The sequence below is a fragment of the Crocodylus siamensis genome, chromosome 8 (genome assembly GCF_052110815.1).
Source record: "Crocodylus siamensis isolate JL-2025a chromosome 8, ASM5211081v1, whole genome shotgun sequence".
NCBI lineage: Eukaryota > Metazoa > Chordata > Crocodylia > Crocodylidae > Crocodylus > Crocodylus siamensis.
This window is the reverse complement of record NC_143402.1, coordinates 19,078,898-19,100,164: the sequence shown is the minus strand read 5'-3', so window position 1 is coordinate 19,100,164 and position 21,267 is coordinate 19,078,898. Positions and strand designations below refer to the sequence as shown.

Genomic DNA, 21,267 nt, shown 5'->3' with positions numbered 1-21,267 from the left:
CTACACTAATGATTCACAAATCTTGAGTAATTTTCTCACTAACATGACGTGTTCTCCACATGCTTCTAGCCCCAGCCCTCCACTTAGCCCCGTGCCCTCCCTGGGGAGGCCATAATGAAAAAGTCATCTGAGCTCTTTTCATTTTGTTGGATGTAGCCAAAGCAACTTTAGGAAGCGGGGGCGGGGGGGAGGGGGGGACAGGAAGGCCAGTCAGCTTCTGCCAAAAAATCCTAAGCATTCACCTCAGGTCTTGACTGGAGGCAGCGTCTCGCCAAAACCTTTTTTAAAGCAGAGAGGTAAGGGGAAATAAGGCAGCAGCATGTTGTTTGCATGCTGTCTGCCGCTCAAGCCTGCAGGTAGATTAGCTGGTGCCTTTTTCCTTTAAAAAAGCAGGCAGAGAGGGCAGACACACCCTGGGAAAACAGATCTAAAATGGCCTGTTCTGGTAGCAATTAGGCAGATCAGCATTAAGCAGTTTGCTGTTGAACTGAGAAAGAAAAAAAATCCTTTTGCTAGAGAGTTGGCTCTGCTGATCAGGGCTGGACAGCAGAGCTGTTCAACTGGGGTGCGGGAAGTGGGGAAGCCTGGGCGGGACGTTCTCTTACTGGGGAGGTTAGGGAGAGACATGTCTAACCAGGATCTGAAAAAGCAGACCCCTCCCCACACACACCCAAAGTTATGCTGTGGTTTTAACCACAGAACTCCCTGTGGGTGGTTCAGAGCCCCTACAACTTTTTATATATTTGGCGGTAGAGTAACAGAAAAGGGGGGATTTATAGTCCAGTGATTCTGCCTTCCCAGCCTTCATGTTACATAGGAGGGAGTGTGCTCCAGCCTAGAGGATCAGCGGAGGGAAGGGGCTGGCAATCAGTGCCCAGGGATCCTGCCAGCTGTGTTACTGACCCCCCGTGCAACTCCATCTCCGCCTCTGTTTGTACCCATGGGGGTGATGATACAGACCTGCTCTGCAGGCAGGTACAAATTGGGCAACTAGAAAACACGTTCTGAAAAACAAAACCTCAAAACGAAAAAAAAGACACAACAACAAAAACAACCAAAAAACCCCAAAAGCAAAACTAGAAATAGTCATATGGGGTAGAATGAGATGTTTCTTTCCAGCTGAACCAAAATGTTTTGTTCTCAGTTTATTTAACCCCTTTTTAATCTGTCCCTTTTTTAAAAAATTGAGATCAATCGCAAAATGACAGTTTTAAAAAACGGAAGGGGGTTTTTCTCCCCTTTTCCCTTTGTCCAAAATTCTCCTCCAAATTTGACTTGAATTTTGTGAGTAGTTTTGATCAAACATGCTTCATAGTGAATTTTCTGTTTGCTAAGAAAAGTTCACAAGTTTCTCCTTGTCATGTTAAGCATCCATTGGCTATCTGATCATTTCTTTTCTGTCCTGTTTTTCTTTACACAAGCCTTTGTTCCATCTGCTACTGAGCTCTGTTGTGCCTGCTTCCCCACCCCTCCCCACCCAAAGATCCGAGGAAGGCTGCTATGATACCTGAAAGTTTATCCAAATCTATTCCAACCATGTAGTTGGTCCAACAGAAGATATCACCCGCAAAAACTCTAGCCTCTTGCATAAAATACTGTGAGCTCCTCAGATGGATGATGGCTGTGAAGTATAAATTATATCCTTCATTTTCACTCCTTCCAAGTCAGTCAATTCAAAATGGTTTTGATTTTTTTTGTGCCTGTTTGACATATCCAGGGAAATGTTTAGACACAGGGGTTTGCACTTGTGTGTGTGTTGTGGAGGATTAGAGAGGCAATCCAAGTGAAAGTGTCAGGGTGGCCAAGTGGTCTATGGTGCCAGACTCAAGGCATAGCTGCCTTCTGTAGTGGGAAGGTGCTCTGGTCTCTGTGTGGAGGTGTGGGTTTGGATCCCACTGCTAACACTAACATTTTGACTTCAGGAGGCAGTACTTCACAGTCAGGGCGGCTAGGATCTGGAACCAACTTCCAAAGGAAGTGCTGCTTGCTCCTACCCTGGGGAGTCATCAAAAGGAGGCTAGATAATCACCTAGCCAGGGTCATTTGACCCCAGCATCCTTTCCTGCAAATGGCAGGGGGTCAGACTTGATGATCTGCTTAGGTCCCTTCTGACCCTACCAACTATGAAACTATGAAAGTTGTAAGTGTTCCTTTGAAAGAAATGAATAAGCAACTGTTGAAATGCTTTGCTGGATCAGACCTATCATTAATATCAGTGGCCAGTGGAAGAAGCTGCCCACCTCTGCCCATCACGCAAGCATATGAGTATCATTTCAGTCAGAGGTCATTGAAAATAAAGCAGTGTCCATATATTCTACTATTAAAGAGAAGTTATCCTTTGTCATCTTCTCAGACTTGGAGAAAGGCAAACTTAAAGGTGATAGGCAGAGCATGTGGCCCCCACAGCAGCAGTCTTAGTGTGAATGCCGGTATAAAGCACAGAAAATCTTTTCTATCAGTTGGGGAATGATTGTGGTCAATGCCCCAAATCCCTGTACAGATTGTTTTCCTTTAATACAAAGGCTTAAACATGGCACTTGAAAGGAGGGTAAAATTAACAGAACTTTGATCAATTTGAAATGAACAGTAAGTGGAACTGTTTCTGATTGCTTTCAGCCATGCAGCAGCGTGGGGGTCTTTCGATATTCAGGTCAGCTCTTATTCTAACAACAGCATCTCAATAAAGAGGGGCTGCAGATGCAGTGAAGAGAAAAACCCAATTTAATGCACTCTGAACCCAGTGGAAGAGAGCTGGTTTGAAACATGGCCCCAGAACAGAGAGTTCGTCTGGTCTGGGTGACTTTTGCTTGAGCTAAGGAAACAAGTAATGGAAGGGAAGTGGCTAGGGGAGCAGAAGGAGAAGCTTCATGGGCACTGAAAGAGGGAGGTGATGGTGTGAGATAGCAGGTCAGGTGCCAGGCTTCCGGTCTTGCCCTAGGCTGAGGACTTGTATGGTTCCCAGGGCTGCAGGTCGCCTCTGAGGAACATTACCTGATGGAGCAACACATTCTTCTTGCAAAGGGGCTGCAGGTCAGCTGTGTGCTGCAGGGGGAGGGAGGGGATTCAGCGCTGCAGGCTGTGTGGGGCCCTGGAGAGCTCCATGCAGAGCGGCATAAGAACATCAGAATTGCCATTTACCGGGTCAAGTCATAGGTCCATCTTGCTCCATGTCCTGTGTCACACAGTGGCAGAGAGTATTGTGGAGCCCAGGACACTTCCTTAGCTTTTGTCAGCACTGCCAGTCTGTCACTTTCACAAGGTCTAAATTCATGCCAATTAATTATTTCCTATGGTTTAAAAAGCCCACACGCAGTCCAGCCTGATTACATCCATATTGGAGATGCATAATTTAAAGTGTGACCAGAAATATATGTGGATCCTGGCAGTTAAAAATGAATTCCTGCCCCTTGCCGTCCCTCATACATACCAATGAGCAGAGCTGTATGCAGTGCCAGAAGATAAAACACTGCGCAGTAAAGCAAATGTGAAGAACACAACAATGGGTATGTCCACACGTGCTCACAATTTGAGGCAATAAACCCTGGTGCAGTTTGTGCCAGAGTTTACTGCTCCTGGGTGCCACATTTGCACGTGCACCTTCAGACCACAGTACGTTGAACCGGGTTGGGACAGCCTCGGCTGGCAGAAGGCTTGGGGGTCAGCCTGCCAGCTGCTCTGACCTGGCTCAGTGTGCTGCGGAGGGGCTGGCTGGGGCACGAGGGTGCTCCAGTGTGGGGCTAGCCAGCCAGCAGCCCCCACACCTTTGTGCTGTGGCCAGCCCCATCAGTGTCTACACATGCGTTATGGAGCACTAAATAATGTCACTTGTAGGGTAGCACTTGTATTGACACTGTACTTATGGAGGCCTTTAATTAGTTTACTGTGATCTAATAGGGCTGCACGTGTAGACACGGAGACTTTATTGAGGAGCTAATTAGTCAGTTCCATAGTAAACATCTCATGTAGACACACCAGATATGTGTTAATGGGGAGGGGGTTACTGGAGAAAATATATTGTTTGTCTACACTGAGGTATTCAGTAAAAATGTCCCTCTGTTGCTAGGGTAGACAAGACATGGGTTGTCACTATTCTTCTTAATGTTGATTTATCTAATTCTGGTCAGAGCAGGTCTGGCTGAGAAGCATCAGTAGCCGCATAAGCCTTGGCTACACTTGAGCTCTTGGGATTGAAACCACTGATAGAGGTTCTTAGCAAGAGCGGGGTTTCTGACGCAGTGCCCACTCAGCTGAACAGAGAAGGGTTCTGTTGGAGTCAGTGGGCACTTCATTAAGTAAATGAGAGTGGCTTATAGGGGTTTAGAAGTCTGGATCCGGTCAGTGAAGAACTTCTCCAATACAGGAACTGAAAATGATGACTACAGACTGTCCCCCGAGGACCCCTTCCATGCCCTGGTGCAGGGCAGATACTGGGTTCAGACGAGATCTGTAAGGGTGTGTCAGAGTAGGACAACATCACATGGTGCTTTGGAGATTCAAGGCAACCCTATAAGCCACAGAGCAGCTAAGCAAGTCTGCAGTAGTGCCTTAAAGGCACCTTGGTTTTCCTCCAGGACACTGAGGATTTAGGCCTGTCAGTTATTAGAGACACCCATGCCCCTTTGCTCCTAAGAAAATCTAAGTCATCAGACCCCCCGCTCATCAACCAGCCGCCAAGGGACTCCCCGCTTCTCACTGGCCGCCAGGGGGTACCCTGACCAAAAAAGGTTGAAAGCCCCTGCATTAGACTATTTACGCAGTTTTTTTATGCAATGCTTTAATACCCAGAAAATAGTCTACTGCACATTAAAATTCACATGTCGATGCACCCAGTGAGATGCCAAAAATGCAGATAAATGCTTAGTAGAATTCTGCTAAGTGCCCGAGTGTTTGAATCTAGTTGAGTTAAACAAATAAAAGTCATCTGAAAACAAAGTAATGCCTAAAGATATTAAGCTCCCAGGAGAGCGGGGGGAGAAGTCTTTTCTAAAACTTGTTTTAACTTTTGATTGTCATTCCCATAACTAATTGCTATCTCTACAATAACTGTTATGTAGCACTGTGAAGAAAAACAACGGGAGGTATTTTCAGCAAACCCCTTTAGTTTTAAGTAAATAATTGGTTTAGCCTCATAAATAATTACTTCATTTAATGAATCATTTCAACTCATTTTAGGTTTCAGTAATATTTAATAGTCCCATACAGTAAAGTAATTGTGGAATTAGGAATTCATTTGTCACTCATGTAACTTATTATTTTAATTAGATCAAGTAAAAAAAAAAAAGCTCTCTTTTTTAGAAAGATAATTTAAGTGACATTTAATATGTTCATCATTTCAGCAAGGGTACAGCAAATTGTCTTAATATCCAAATGCATTACCAGAGTGTACGTACATGCACATGCAGACACTTAACATCTGAGCCCCCAACCAAAAGGCCATGATATTTTTGTAACAATGACCTTGACGCCTTTTTTCTTTGATGGAAATTGCATACAACTTCTGTCCAGACATGCTGAATGAAAGAGTTGAAACTGAAGAAAAAAATGTTCTCAGGTCATGGAAAATAGGTTTCTGTCCACCAGGGATCAGTAATGAACTCTATGACTGCAAATAATTTGGTGATAGGAAATGAGACGCCAGGTAAAAATGGCCTTTCCTGGCAAAATATGAGTCACTAGTTCCCAATGCTTTGCCCTTATGAATGGCATTGTACATCCAAGTATCTCAAAGCACTTGCCTAGCAATGTGGAATTAGCCTGCCTAGCCCCTCTGCTGAATAGGTATCTTTCCCTCCATTTTACAGATGGGGGAGTACAGGGTACAGAGAATTGAAGTAGTTTGTCCAGTTTCACACAGTGGGACGCACTCAGAAGACCCAGCTCTTCCCCAGCCCTGTGCTTAGTAGTCTCTGATTCAGTGCCAGAAAGGGGAACACAGTACAACCTACAGTACAGACATCTGAAAGCCAAGAGAAGTCAACCACTTTTTACCTTAAACTCTAATCAGAGACTAATGATGGGTATTTACACCAGCTAATGTTTCACTATCGCATGAGACTTGGGGCATTGCTAAAGCCTCTATAGTCAACGTCCCACTTTTTATCTCATTGAAGAGGAGGCTTATATATTTTCAGGCTGAGATGAGGTCAGCAGACCTTTCAGAGTCTGACCTGGCAGCCATGAGAAGTGAAAAATGAGGATCCCATGGAGACATGGAATTGGAGCTAAAAAGCAAGGCCGGTCAGTTCCCCAGTTCCCAAAGAGGGCTGAGGGGGAAGAAGGGCAAGGGTTGAAGATTGATGAGGTGGGCAATAGCTCATATTTACATATCTGGGGCCAGTTTGACAGGAGAAAAAATAAGTTAACCCAAAAAAATAGAAATCTAATCTACTGTAGGCTTGCCGACTTGTCAGAAGTCTTCGAGCAAAGCAGCCACACTCAGCTATGCAGAGGTGTTCCAACGAAGCACCCTGGCCAATAAATCTGTGTGATTTCCTGTTCGGAGAGACAGACAGAGAGATATGGCTAGGGATGGGCAGAGCTGTCTGCATAAAGGAAGAGTCCGTATTTTCACCCCAAACCCAAACCCAACCTCTCCAAGTTTAGGAAAAGTTCAGTTCACTTGGTGGGGGGTGGGGGACTTTATTTTTCACTGTTGTATTTTTTTCTGAGAGAGCTGGAAATTAGAGAGACAAATTGTTCCTTACCAGTGGCAACCAGAAGTAGTGGAAATGTCTCACAAAAGCCTTTTTTCATGAGATTTCCAACCCAAAAGGTTTGGGTGTACAGTTTCTGGCCCCAGATAACAAGTGGCTTTGTTTAATAGTTCTGCTTGTGGTGAGAATTGCTTCACACAACCCCGCTATTTCCTCACCCCTCTGTGTGCCCCTTGCTTTGCAACCCCTGCCCTGCTTTCCTCTTTTTCTGCAGCACATAGTGCAAGATAACAGAGGAGGAAAGCAGTTTCCAAGTCAAAGAGGCTTTGTTGTAAGGTCTCAGGAGAGACCATGCACAATGATAACAATGTTCCAGGGCTCCAGCTGTTAGATAAGAGTCTTCTAAGCCAACTACACTTTTTGGGGGAAATACAGGCATCAAAGAATAGGAATTAGGAGAGAGTTTCAGTTTTTACCTATAGGGGGTGCATCTACATGTTCATTAACGTGCGATGGTTACTGCACATTTAATTTAGTACGTGTATAATCAAGTACTAAATAAATGTGCAGTAACTAGAGTTACCTTGCAGTGGTGCCAGCGAATGCCTTTTTAGTAACACTACTGCGCAGTAGCCTAACAATACTGCGCAGCAGTGTCTTAGCATGGTTTGTGCTGTGACGCACTACTGCACATTGTTATTAGGCTACTGCACATTAAGCATCTCATGTAGACACACCCAGGATAGACCTAATCCTTGAATGTTTTGCTGCTTAGATTTATCCAGGAATAGTCAACATTTGAAGACCGCTAGAATGAACGTGGTGGAGCTCACATAGTTTTAAAAATCCCACAAAATACCCAGGCTAATGACTGTACAAGGGGTGTCCTTTCAGTATCACCATCAACTTGCAATCATCATTTCACCCCTGATGCTCCTCTTAATGTTTGGGCCTCCTCAACTCATACAGCCTCAAGCAAGCCTGTAAAGACTGGGCATGCCAAGCTCATGGCTCTTCTCCAGCTTTGAATGGCCAGTATTTATCATGTCACTTCATTCACTGGGTATGTTTCTTTTACAGAGAGGCCGAAAATCTATGAAAAGGAGACTGATTTTGAGAAGGTTGAGCGGGTGGAACTGGGAAGTAAACACAGACTTCAGTGCACTGCAAGTGGCAACCCTGAGCCTGAGATCCACTGGGAGTGGCAACCATGCAACCAGGCAGGACTTCAGTAAGTGGTTATGCATGGGGCTGTCTTCGAAGGAGAAGTTCAGCATGAGCAGCTCGAGACATCCTTTTTCTAAGACACTGTGTCCTCATTATGCTCGGGTACCTGCAAATTGAAAGAGTTCAAGGGTTGGGTGCAGCATTCATTTCAAAGAGCAAGTCCCCTGCCCACAGCATGGACAGCAGAAGTGTTCTGAATCGATCCCAACCCAGAGAGGTCCCCTTTGGCTAATGTTATTCAGCCCTTATCCCCTCTGCTAACAGTGTTGACAGAATTCTTCATCTCTGTTGAAATCAGTGGGGGTTTAGCCATTGAATTTATTAGCAGCAGGGCAAGATCTTTAGGGCCAGGTGTGAAGGTGGTTTGTGCATTGTGAATGTCTGTCCACAGTCCTGTTCCAAGACTAAGGAGCTCATTTGACACAGCAGATAGTTACCCTGAAGCTACAGTAGATTCAGAAAAGTGATCAAGAATGGAAAGGTTGTATCACCCCATTGCAGCTTCTGTGAGAAATAATAATGATGCATTGTAGGATAAGGATCTTAAGAGGTTTTTGTTTTTTTAAGGCAGATGTTACTGGTTGTTTTAAGGAGGCATTCATAATTCTCACTTGACTTAAAATTTAGATTTGGTAAAAAAATAAACTTCTACAAAGACCTGTGACCCACGGAGAAATTTCCAAATCTTTGCATTCCAACAGAAGCGGCTACTTCGAAAACAAACAGACTTCCCCCCGCAGAATTTGCAGCCACGACTGCAGGTTTCATACATTCCTAGCTTGTTAGGGCCAAACTGTAATAATCAACCAGTCTGACTTTAGCCAGGTTCTGAAGTGTAACAACAGAAACAAAACCGGCTCCATTGATTTTCATTATACGAGCTGAGAAATAAAAAAAAAGAAAGAAAGAAAATGAGCAGGAGGCAAAGAGTGAAAAGAAAATTGGATTTTCAAAATCAATCCAGCTGCAGTAGTCTAAGGAGTAGCAGAACCATGGAAATGTACTTGTTTAAAGCAGAAGCTCTGATTCTCACTTAAACTAATCACCATGTTTATGCTGTTCTGACAATAAACAACACCCACCTGATGGCTCCTTTGTGTTGTCAGAACGGTGCCCAGGCCCCCTCTTGTTACCAGGATCAGGTGGGGGCTGTTTTTACCTGACAGCATCCCTTTCATTTATCTGTTTGCTTCTGTATATTTTCTGGTGTGCTTTGGGTATAGACCAAGGAAGCCACGGATTTGTGTGAGAAACCCCCAAGGGCAGATCTGAAGGAAGAACGTACCCTCTAGTGTAGAAAAGGCAGCCTTCTTATCACTGCAGGGGCTATCGATGGGCAAAGCCTTTGAGGTTCAGGCTCAGTGTGAAGTCTAAGCAGATGCTCACCCACACCAGCTCCACATGTGCAGGTGGGATCCTAGGGGCCTTCTTCATTGATTTCTTCTGAGCGGCTGCCCACCCACGCCAAGCTCCTGTGTCGTAGAGTGGATGGAAGGGGCAGCATGAACCAAGTGCTTGGCTGTGAACATGTCTTTGCTAAAAAACTGGCAGCAGCAGGAGGGTTGATAGAAGCAGATGAAATCCACCAAGCCTGGATCTGTCAAACAGGAACTCAGCGAGTTAAAGTGAGGTGCTTCGTGATGTTTCTTTCGTACATAGAAGTTCCTTTGTTCCTGTGGAGATGTTAGCAGAGCGGCCTACAGGGAGAGGCCTTAGTGCAGACCTAAAAGGGGAGGGCTTCGCTCGGTGAGCTCCCATGGGAAATAAGGGAGCCAAACCTAACAACACTGCTTGCAGTTTAACTCTCTTCTGCCATGAGAAGCCTGAAGTCAGATTTTCCTTCCACAGGCAGATGTGGGAATACAGGGAGAAACATGCTGTTTGGTTCCTCCCCGCCCCCTCCTTTTACTCTTTCATTTGCAAAATAGTAGTGGAAAATATTTGAAGCTCAGGTTGCAGTTTCAACTCTTTTTCAAGGTCTTGTTTGATGACAGGCTGCTGGACACAGACAGGCTGCAAAGAGCAGCTCCCAGACAAAGCTAGCTTAGTGCAGCTGCTTCCCCAAAAAGTTATGTCCCCTTACGCCTACCTGGTTCTGTAGCTCTACGTATCCCAAACTTTCAGTCTCAGCAATGGTACTGTGTCAACCCAAGTGGTAAAAGAAAGAGTAGCCCAGTAATTGGCCTTGAGCTGGTTCACAGATGCACTTACCCTCCCTTCTCCCCGTACATGTACACAGAAAAAAGCAGCTGAGGATTTGTAGACCTTTGTTAGTCTTTGCACTGGCTTCTTTGCAAGGGACTATCACTAAAGGGCTTTAGATTAAACCAGAATGGAAATACTATAGGGCAACATCTCAGGAAGAGGGCTGGACTGGGTGACTTCAGTTATCTGTCAGTCCCTTCCATCCAGGGTGGAATAGTAGACTCTGCGCTGGAAGTACAATAGCCCCGTCCCTGTGTTAGCAACACACATGGTATGGGCATAAACACTGAGCCAATTCAGACTCAAATACTTGACCAGGCAGCAAAGGACCTTGCATAACCCTGTTCTCTGTGCTCCCTGAGCCATCCAGTCTCTGATGTTATCACTTTAAATACAATTGCAGAGTGGTGTCTACTTCTGCTAGCCTCCGGGACAGCCTTATCTCTCTCAAGCAGAAGCTGTAGGAGGATTCCTGTGGGAAATGACACACTCCACACCCTCCCCCCATTTCCTCCTGTTGTTTCATTTCCTCTCCTCCTCTCTCTCCCTTTCTTTCTCCATGTACTCAAGAGCCCCACCATGCTATCATTGTTCATTCTCCGTGTAGCTGTAATGTGATTTGCTTCCTTTGAGGTCTGGCCCTCATGGCCATAAAGTGGAATTGCTTATAGGCAACTGTGAAGGGCACTTTGTGATCACACTGCTCCAAAGGGCACTAATGCTGATGAAGCCTTTGCTGATTCAGAGTTCAGCACATGCCCTTTGGTGGTATGGCAAAACCACAACTGCTCCAGCAGGTGCAGTACCACAGGGACTTTCCATATTAAGGGCCTGGTTGTCGTAAGTGCAGCTACCACAACTCTTGAGGAAATCAGCAGGATTTGTGGGTGCTCTGTGCCTCTGAAAATTAGGATGTATACACTGTGGTTTAAATTTACCTTCTCTAATCCTGTTTGGATGCAAGGTTGAACTCCTCTGGGAAGTTCAGACTCCCTCCTTTCCTGCCCAACTCATTGAAACTTTGGCACCTCTACCAAAACTGCAGTCATGTGTGCTGGGGATGTTGTGATCAGAGCACATCACTTTTTGCCGGCTGAATTCCATTTACTAACCCACCATCACATGGTAATAACCAACCTGGGCTGGATTTGAACTGACAGCTTTTAAATGAAATACACCATAGTCCGGCACAGACAGGCATTTCCTGAGCTATCAGACCCTTTAGGGGGGCTAGAGATGAAACTTAAGTGCTATTATGCTCTGTAAAGTGTGTGTTCAACTCTGCCTAATGTGCAGGGCTGTAGTTAGGCAAGCCAGAAAGTCACTTGTCTTAAATAAAGCAAATTTTCCCTTTATGATTACAGGACATCATGTTCTCTCTTCATTATCTAGCCTCAGTTTTAATTCTTGAATGTATGCAAAATACTGAATTAATTTTCAGTGAATATGCATTATTATTATTCATGGACTTTTCCACTTCTCCCTCCTCCACTCTCCTCAGAGGCTCTTCTCCCTCCTCCACTCTCCAAACCCTTCTCCTGCAATTACCTTGACTGCTTGGCTTTTCTAGGCTGAGATACAGACAGTCTCACCATTTGCTCCCTGCTGTTCAAGCGACTGGGGTTCTGAATTTCAGAACGTACAGGAAGGCTCTGATATGTTTAATGAGCAGCGGCTGTAATGATCTGCAGGTGTAACTCCTGTTCTGTGACTCACACTTGTGTGGTTTGATGCAACTACCCAAGACTGCTGTATCTTTAGTTATTTTGTAGGAGTGCCTGCAACAACAAAGCATGAACCGGTCAGTGGTTTGGGCATTAACCTGCACATGGCTGCAGTTCCCTCCTTCTCCAGGAGGTCAAATCATAAAATCTCTGTGTACTGTAATTCCCTATTCATAATGTGAATAACAATGTTTCCTCGTTTCTGGGATACTTTAGTGGGCGCACGTTCAAGATTGTAAGGCGCTCAGCTACTGCAGCAGTGTGGCCATACAAGCATCTCAGACAGTAGCACAGGAATGTTCAATAAGCCGAAGATCTCGGCTTGCAGGCTCACCACATGCATTCATCAGAGAGCCGGGGATTTTTCATTGCTGTTGGAGTGCTGACCTCTGTCTCTCCCATGTGAAACATCTCGGCATAACCACCCAGTCTGCAATGGTCTTTACACTGAGTTAAAGCTAAATGAGTTCCTCACACAGTTTGAGTAACCAGTATGGCTAGAACCAACCCACATTAGAATGCCTGTTAACTGCTTATACATGCTATTAATAAAACTCATTGTGTTCTCATTGTTTGCTAACTTGGGGACTGCAGTTTAGATGCAATCTGGCAGGTTTAACCACATTTGAAAAATCATTTTTCTAGATAAAAGCTGAAACCGGATTTTAAAATAGTTTTCCAAATCAGTCTGAAATGCTATGTCCACCAGAAGGCGGACATTTTTATCACTCAGTTGTCATCGGTGCTTTCCAAAGAGCCCAGGGGTATTGCCACAGAAAGAGGCCACCTCTATTTGAATGTTGCCTATTTCTGCCTCCTACAATGAATCGTGCTTTTCAATACCATCCTCCTTTTTCAACCTCCAGATGCAGACCCCATCAGCAAAGAGTCGTGGTTCGGGAAAACATCACTGAGGAAGACGGGTCCATGGGCAACAAAATAAAGAGCATTGAAACCATGTCTGTGATACACGGAGAGAGAAAAAAGGTATGTTTCTGGGAGCACTGATATCATGGACAAAGAATGGAAGAGATGATGCATTCAAGTAAAGATGCAGGCCCCATGTTTCTCAGGCACTGATTTCCCTTTCACTGCTAACTGTTAACATGCTTTACATTCCACAGCCCTGGGATCATTTTGAGCTCTTGACTGTTTATGAATGTTTAGGACTCTGGCAATGATGTCATTTTTGTTTCTTGAAGCTTCCCAAAGACCTGGGGGTCAAAAACCTTTTGGTCTTACTCAGCCTTGAGAAAATGTAAGGCAGGCATTGCATAAGGGGGCAAGGTGGAGCGTAAGAGCACAGAGGCAATAATGGCCCTAAGCTGTTAGTACTTTCCATGTGCAAAGTGCTCTATGATGGGCTGAACAGCTAGGTTACCAATACCATTGTGACCGGGGAAAGCATTATCATTCCAATAACAGTAGCTCAGGATCTACATTATTAAAGGATCCCACTAAGTTTGGGTACCTCCAATTTTTGGGTGCTCAATTTGAGGCAGATTGGCCTCATTTGCTGAAGTTCCAAGTGCTGCAGGTCCCCTCCCTGCATTGTGGCTGTTCATTACCCCTGGGGCACCAGCCACCCCGCGGTGGATTGTAAGAGTAAGGCTCTATCCTGTCTCCTTCTGCCCTGGCTGGCTGTGTTAGCTAGCCACAGAAGGCCTCCTGCAGACTCCAAAGAAGGGGCACAGTGAGTATACTCCCTCTGTGTACCAGCTGATGCAGCGTCTTACAGAGCTTTACCTAGGCGCATGCCTTAGTTGAACAAACATGTGCATTTCAAAGACCAAGATGATGCCATTTATCAATGTCCATTCCAATCAGTGGTAACTGAGTCTGTGAGTATTTGGCTCTAGGTATACAGATTTCAGATCGTGCCCCAAGAAGGTTTGTGTTTTGGCTGAGGCAGTTGTTTAACCCATAGTCCTTGTACTTACTGGGGTTACTGGTCTTGGGGTGCTGTCACAGTTCCAAGATATATATATGCACATGCCTGGGAAAAGGAGCAGAGAAGCCTTGGATGTTGGGGGGCTTGATCCTTCCTGGTACTGAATGCTTTGGTCCTGATCCCACAAAGCACTTAAGCATGTGGTCCTCTTTATGGGCTACTCACATACTTAAGCGCATGCTGATGTGCTTCCTTGGTTCAGGTCCAGTACAATCAGCACCTGGCAGGATCGAGTCCGTGGCCATCTGGTCTTTCTCATGGCGACTTCCCAGTGATCAACATAATCTAAAGCGCAGCTCTGAAATGTGCATGTGGGGGAGAAAACCACAATAGCCATTTAATTCCCAAAGTTGTCTCTGTACCATGGCTACCCTATGTTTATGGATGTGTTTAAGTGTTTAAGTAAGACAGTGTCCTTTACGCTTTGTCTTTACCTACTCCCTCAGTCCCATAATTTTAGATAAGACACAATCAGTTGCCTCTAAAGAATCTCAGCAATTGCTGTTGAGAAGGGGCCATTGGCTCAGCCTTTAATGGGACAGAGAACATAACGAACCATTCCAAACCTGAGATACAGGGTTTTATCTTTAAAAAGGCCACAGAAACCCTTTCTGGGCGGAAAGGTAAGCTGTTCTGGCAGCTCATGGTGATCTCTTTCAGTTGGGATGAAAGCAACTTGTACCCACGAAGCTGCTTCCTTTGCTTGGTACATGTGTAAAATAGAGACAATTGTGGTTCTAAGGGCGGCTGCGTATTTCAGGTCTGCTGATCTCCTGCTAATAAGCCCAGGTGTCTAGTGTCTTTTCATGTCCGTGGAAGCCAGGAGTAGCACCAGCAATGCATGTGGCACTGCAGCAGTGTGAAACCAGCCTGAGAGGAAAACCAGGCTCCCTGTGTCTGTGAGTAGGTCACAGGCCCTTATGTGTCCAGGGACTTCTTTATGTTTGAGAACGAATTTAAAACATTGAATTGGTCCCACAGTGCAAATTGATGTAATGGTTACAAAACCTCCTCTCCAATAGTTTTTCAGTTGTGACTCAGGCCTGGATGGCAGAGACACAGCAGCAAAAAAAAAAAGTGTAAGACTCACCATTTAATTTTGTTTAACACAACACACCCGTGCACAAACACACACAGTCACTCCCTCCAACTCAAAAAAAAAAAGTTTTTTTGTGCAATGTCTCACATGGGGCAGGTGTGTGACAGTTTGTGTCCAGGGTGGGATTTCAGTCTCGCTCACTGGGAATTTGGGGCCTGAATACAGGTGGGTGCTGTGAGAAGAGACCCATAAAGGAGCATGAGGTGCTCAGAGACTGTGGCATTGTGACCATGTAGTCTCCCAAAATAGAGAGCTCCAGCACCTTCCACCCAGATTTCTCTCTCTCCTCTCTGGCCCTCCACGAGGTATTTCTTTCTCTGGCAGGTCCTTGTGGGGGTGAATGAAGCAATTTTGTAGCAGACATTGGATCCTAGTCTTCAGTCCCCTTCTCCTTCCTTTGTTCTTCTTTCTAGATTTCAGTCTTGAGTTTGTGTCTTTGTTCATTTCCAGAGGCTCAGCACACACCCTTTGTACTTCAATGGTTAAATGTTTCATTATGAAGCTGCCATAAAAAGATACTGCCATGAATTATATCATCTTGCAATTTATGAAGCCTTCATTATTTTCCTCTTCCCCTGACCCGTTGGTTGGAAGTGCACTCTGGTGTCTCTCCTAATAACTGTGCATCTTGATTAAGATTTATTCCTATTAATAAAACTGGATTCTATGCATCTCAGATTTCAGCACTCTGTCTGCCTGTTTATGTTACTGGGCAGTCCCCTCCCCCAGCTTTATGAAGTCTAAACCTATCTGTGCGAAGTTTAGTGGAGATAATAGCATGTAAAGTAAGGAGCACACTGATCAACTCTTGTAGCCTTCAGACTCTTCCTTGTGTTTTATCAGTAGTCCTTCCCACCAGAACTGAAACATGCAGGAAATAAACCAATCCTTTCCCACCATGTCCTAACAAGTAATTCATCTTCATTTGACTAGCCAAATGAAATAATAAAGATGTTGGAGACTGGGTTAGCCTGGCTTTTATTGACTGTGTTATGAAGCTGGGATCAGTGGAGATTGGTTATTTTTTCCTTTGTGACTTGAGCCTGTCCTGTTTTTGCTGAGGGCCTGCAGAAAGGAGGGTGACATTTTCCTTGGTCTCTAGAATGTCCGTCATGTCGTTCCCAGTCTCTCTGCATTTCAGTCTCAGAGAGCTCCGGCAATGCAGCTTTGTGTAGCAACATTTAAAAAAATAATGGAGTACCATATTTCATGAAGTGTAGGTTGTGTTTTGAAGCCCTATTTTGGGAGGCGTAAAAATCTAACTCAACTCATACACTGTGGCACATCAAAAAAATGGGGCATGAGGCTGGGCTTAGCACTCAGCTGGGATGACCCCATCCCCTGTGAGCGGCACTGCCTGGGCCACACCAGCACTACTTGCAGGGGAAGAGGCCAGACCAGCTAAGCATCAAGCCTGGCCCAAACTTATCCGTGCCTATAAAAATACTTACCTTTTTGATCAGAAAGCCAGGGGTTGATCTATATGCTGTGTCAACCTATACACCATGAAATACGGTAACCCTTTTAGTTCTGTGAAAGAGAAAGACTTGTAAACTGAGACCCCCCACAATGCAATCTCGCGGAGTGAGGAGCTGCTGCCTAGAGCCAGAATTTTGCTGTCCACTGAGTGCACTGTGTTTTGAAGTTTCTTGTAGACCCTGTATTTTTCAAGCCTTGAGTTTGCCATGGGTCAGTAGTCAACCAAGAGCTGTTATGCTACTAGTGATGATTTTACTCAGCTGACACATGTGGCCACTTTATAACGATGACATACTAGGGTCCTGAAGCGTCATTTACACATTAAACTACATTATCCTTGCAGGGTAAAGGAGGATTAGATTTATTATTATGAATTTAATTTCTCCCTCCTTCCTCTGTGAAGTTCTCTGCCTAAGACTAAGGACTCAAGAGTGAATTTCATTTTTAAGGCAAAGCATGTGGTTATCATTGATAACACAACATTCTTTATGAGAAGCAGGGTGTTAACTCTGTTCTGGCCAAAACTCTGGTTTCAGCAATTATGTTCTACCCACCTAATTTCTCCCAGCCATTCTGGGTGGACACTGTAGTCTCCAATTCTTATTTTTGAAGTGCTATGCAGCTGCCAGAGATAGCTTCGTTCCAGGGCCAAGTGAAGCCTCCACTAGTGTGTTGGTTGCTTTGGGATCTCCCCTTCAGGCATGCTCCCCATCCAGCTTATGGATCAGGAGCTCACTTGGAAGAGGCAGTCTTGGGTTTTAGTTCCTGCTTTGTGTATTTTATCCAATGTTTTCATGAAGAATCCCCTCAGACAAAAGCGATCATATCTAGGTAGATGATATCACACTGGACTGTGAATGCCAAGTGGAGGGAGTGCCTTTGAGTAGTGCTGAGTAAGGCACCTAAAACCCAGAGAGGGCAGGGATTGATCAAAGTACAACCCAACCTTCAGCCTTACCTAGGACAAGCTCTAGACAGCTCCCTATTCAGCATGGCTGGGTGGAGGCACCAAAGCCAGGTCTACACATCAAGCACATTGTGCCAGGCAGCAGTACCCTCAGACATGCCACACTGCTCCGTGCAAGCTGCCTACCAAATCGGAAGCAGCACGGCAACATCCACAAGGCCCTGTGAGCAGGCCAGTTGGCCCTGTCACTCACCAGCACTGACTGGATCACCCAAAGTGGCACATGGACGTGGCTATGCCACTTCTGCTTTAGGAGGTAGCCCACGCAGAGCCATGAGGCATGTTGAAGAGCACTGTGAGTGGACCATACATATTTGCCTTGCCTCTCACCTTGCATTTATTAGGGAGCCTCGAGAACTACTTCATGGCTCTGGATTCCACACTGGCATTGGGTGGGTACCTCCCAGCTAGGCATTGCAGTGTTCAGCACTGTGGCAGCTAATTGCTACTTCGAATCTGGGCCTCTGTGCCTGAAAGGATCATATCGTGGATGGAGCGGGAAGCGCTAGCTCCCTTGCATCTCTGACAGGATGAGGAGATTCCAAACGCTGGCTAGGTTTTAAATGTTGACGTGATGCTTCACCCTTCGGGCCCTTTTTTCAATTGAAACATGATCTACCACTCCCGGTGAGCACGAGCAGTGGGTGGCGAGTGGATGGAAGCTTTCAGTGCAGAGCATTTTAGAGCAAAAGAAGCACTGAAGGTAAACCAAATTACAGCACAAAAGAGACAGCTCCAGCAAGGTTTGTTTAATTCATTGTTTACAGACAGCTTTAATCATTTTGTTCTTATTCAGCACCTTTCAGCTGAAGTCCTCATAATCTTTGCAATCAACAAACCTCCCTACGCCCCTGTGAGATAGGGAAACTGAGGCATGGAAAACTTAAATGACCTGTCCAGGGACAACCAGTGGTGTTGCAGTATGTGAACTAAGATCAGGCTGGAGGCTGTCAGGCCTAGATAGACAGTGAGAGAGAAATGTGATGCAGTTGCCATTCAAGGGGAGGCATTAGGAGCTAATTGAATGTATTTGCAGGGTTGCTAGTGACATTCCAAATACTTGTGTCCTCCTCCAGCCACCTGCTTCCAAGCTCTGCCAGAGTTAGACATCTGATCGCTTTTCCACCCACCACTTCTCCTCCTCATCCTCGCCCACATGTTGCTAACAAAGTGGAAGAATTGTTAACCGGAGCCAGGAGAGGGAGAGATGAGACCTAGGAACTGAACAGCAAAGAGTAGCAAAACATAGTTATTTGTGCAAGCTCCAACTTAACTGCAGCTTAAAGAAACGGCTTTGCTGCACTGTGCTTGCTATAAAACATCTTCGAACACTCACGCAGGCCGGTGGTGGAATGCAGGCTGGCAGCCTCTAAACCAGCCCTCTTTATCAGCCCAGGCATGTTACACGGTTAGACATATGGACTTCATTGAACTATTCCACTGTATCTTTTTCTAGCAATAACAATCTTTGTATCTGCCATCACTATTCTTTAGAGATTACTGTCATTTCATTGCTTTCATTTTCAACCTTTAAACTTTGTTTATTCTTTTATTGCAATTCTTTACTAGCTAATTATTCTTGGACTGGAGGGGTTGGAAGGCCCAGGGCTTAAGTAATAGGCAATGGAGACTTTAGTTCCAAATCCAGCCTAGACAGTGTAAAATTGTTACCTTCCAAAGGGCATTTGGTGGCCTCTGTGTATCAAGCTGGCAGGCTATTACTACAGTTCCTGTTAGATAAGGTGGCAAATGCCACCACCATATGTTGACACTAATTGCCACTACTTAGCAGCAGCATCTGCATAAAAGCAAAGGACCAAACAGGCTTATTGGCTGAACTACACACAAAGAGCAAGCTTTCCAGGCACCGGTCTGCCACCATTCATGGGAGCTATCACTATAACTGTTATGGTCACTGCAGGCCATACTGCAGTCCCATTGTTAGAGCTCAGCAGAAAGTGATTCAGTCTAGTTTTTTTTAAGTAAAATGGGATGAGTTTACATCTGATAAACACTGACATATCTACAACTGTTTTACTCCTGGTCCAAATTTCCATATATGCCTATGCTTGTTGCATGCATTAAGTACTAAAATTAAGAAGATAGAGAGGACTTACTGGATCATATGGCTCTTCCTCACAGTACTTTTTCTTCTTCCCTCTTAAGGATTACATGTCCCAAATGATGGGGACATTAAACTTCACTTGAGAGATGATGACTCTAATCCAGTGGTTATCAGCCAGGGTACCATGGCACTTTGGGTGCTGTGAGAGAGGATTTTGTAGGGTGCTGCTCAATATTAGCACCATTAGATGTTCAAACATGTCTACATGATTTACAAGATAAACCCAGAAACTTAATATAGGAACACAGAGGAAACCTTCTGGTCTATTGTGGTCTTTTCAAGTTGTTTGCGATAGAAAAAAATGCTCTATTATTTTTCTGTGGTCAAAAAACAAGTGAAAGATGACAGCTGGCATTTTGTGAAGGGTTTCTTGAATCTTAAAAGGTTAAAAATCACTACTCTGACCCAGCAGTATTTGCTGGTAGGAATCTCTTCCCTTTGTTCTCCTTACATTTTCAGTTGCTTAGTTTCATCCCACTCACCACATTCATCCTCCTCTTGCACATTTTTTCTTAAAACTCATGCATTAAAATAACTTCAACAAGGGATGGGATTTACAAGACCAATCCTCTAATTTCCACCTGCAGTCTGGGGCAAAGCACAGACATATTTCATGTGGGTGAAGTTTATTCAGACTTTGGATCTTTAACCATCTAGTCTAACAGACGATGAACATCTGTGGAAACATCTGTATCACGTAGGCAATGATTTTTTTTCCCACCATCTGGGTTAACAGAGGTTACTTGTCAATGGAATCTGCTTACTTGGTATGTCTATGATACTTCAAAATGCAGAGACCGTCACTGGACCATCACTTCCTGACCACTTTGTTCAGAGTCAATTCTGGTTTATTTTTCTGAACAGCAGAGAAAAAAACTGCCTAGTTTTGCTGGGAGTGGGACTGGGAGATTTGTGCAAACTTGTTAACCCTCCCCCCGATGTAACATTTGTGTGTTCCAAGGCCTCGTTTTATTGGAAACTGAAACAAGATTAGGGCAGTCTGGCAACTGAGAACTTTATTTAAGATGCTGCAAAAATAATTGGACTCCTGATCTTGGGGATTTACTCAAGGAGTGAACAGCTAGAGCAAAAGGCTGGTGCATAATAGTTTCAAGGGATTCATCTTATTAAAAGAGAATCACTCCAAATCCTTCATTTCCCCTTGGACAATTCCATGCACTTCTCAGCTGAAAAATTCTGTTGTGAAAATCACTTTTTGGAGGGCTTCTGTAGGTACTGTTTCTGAGCTAGGACAATAAACTGAAAGCTGTCTGTTGTATCCAAGTGTGTACACTCTGCACAGCCACCTGGCATCTGAGTGCACAACACTGTTGTCTTAAATTCTGCAGGCAAGAAAATCTGTTATTTTTTTCCTTCCTGCAGTAAGCTTTTTCCAGTAAATTACCCCCAAATAAAGCTTGTTCTAATGCATTATTCTACCAAGCTCCTCACCTTCACATGCAGGCACTTTTGAGATCAGGTAAGCTAAGGTCTCTGATTAACTTAATATAATCTGCTCTTCTCTCTTTCCTGCTATGAGGGACTCTTCTAGGTAGTTCCACACTCATGGATCTTATTATATATATTTGACTGGCAAGTGAACATTTAAGAGATCTCCAGGCTGTATTCCTAAGAGTTGGGTTTTTACCTTTAAAGTTCTGGCCAAATTCCTGAGTGAGAAATTACACTGTGTGCCTGTCCAAATTCCACCCCTTGCCATTTTAACAGGATATACAATATTCTTCTTGACTCCCTGTCCAGAATCGTCACCTACTGAGTCTTTGAGTTGTAAGCAGCTGTCCAGTTTCATCCCTTTCAGTCCTGGAGAAGGCAGTTC

At 44.7% G+C, this 21,267-nt stretch overlaps 1 protein-coding gene across 2 annotated transcripts in view; it reads left to right on the top strand.

Annotated features, from left to right (window-relative positions):
* Positions 1 to 21,267, top strand: part of LOC149858158 (vascular endothelial growth factor receptor kdr-like) — a 172,807-nt gene that overhangs the window by 90,712 nt on the left and 60,828 nt on the right. For both annotated transcript variants that reach the window (XM_090060162.1, XM_090060161.1), the window contains exons 10-11: positions 7,734 to 7,884; positions 12,676 to 12,796. In XM_090060162.1, coding sequence (XP_089916288.1) covers positions 7,734 to 7,884; positions 12,676 to 12,796 — 272 coding nt within the window. The remainder of the gene's footprint in view (positions 1 to 7,733; positions 7,885 to 12,675; positions 12,797 to 21,267) is intronic.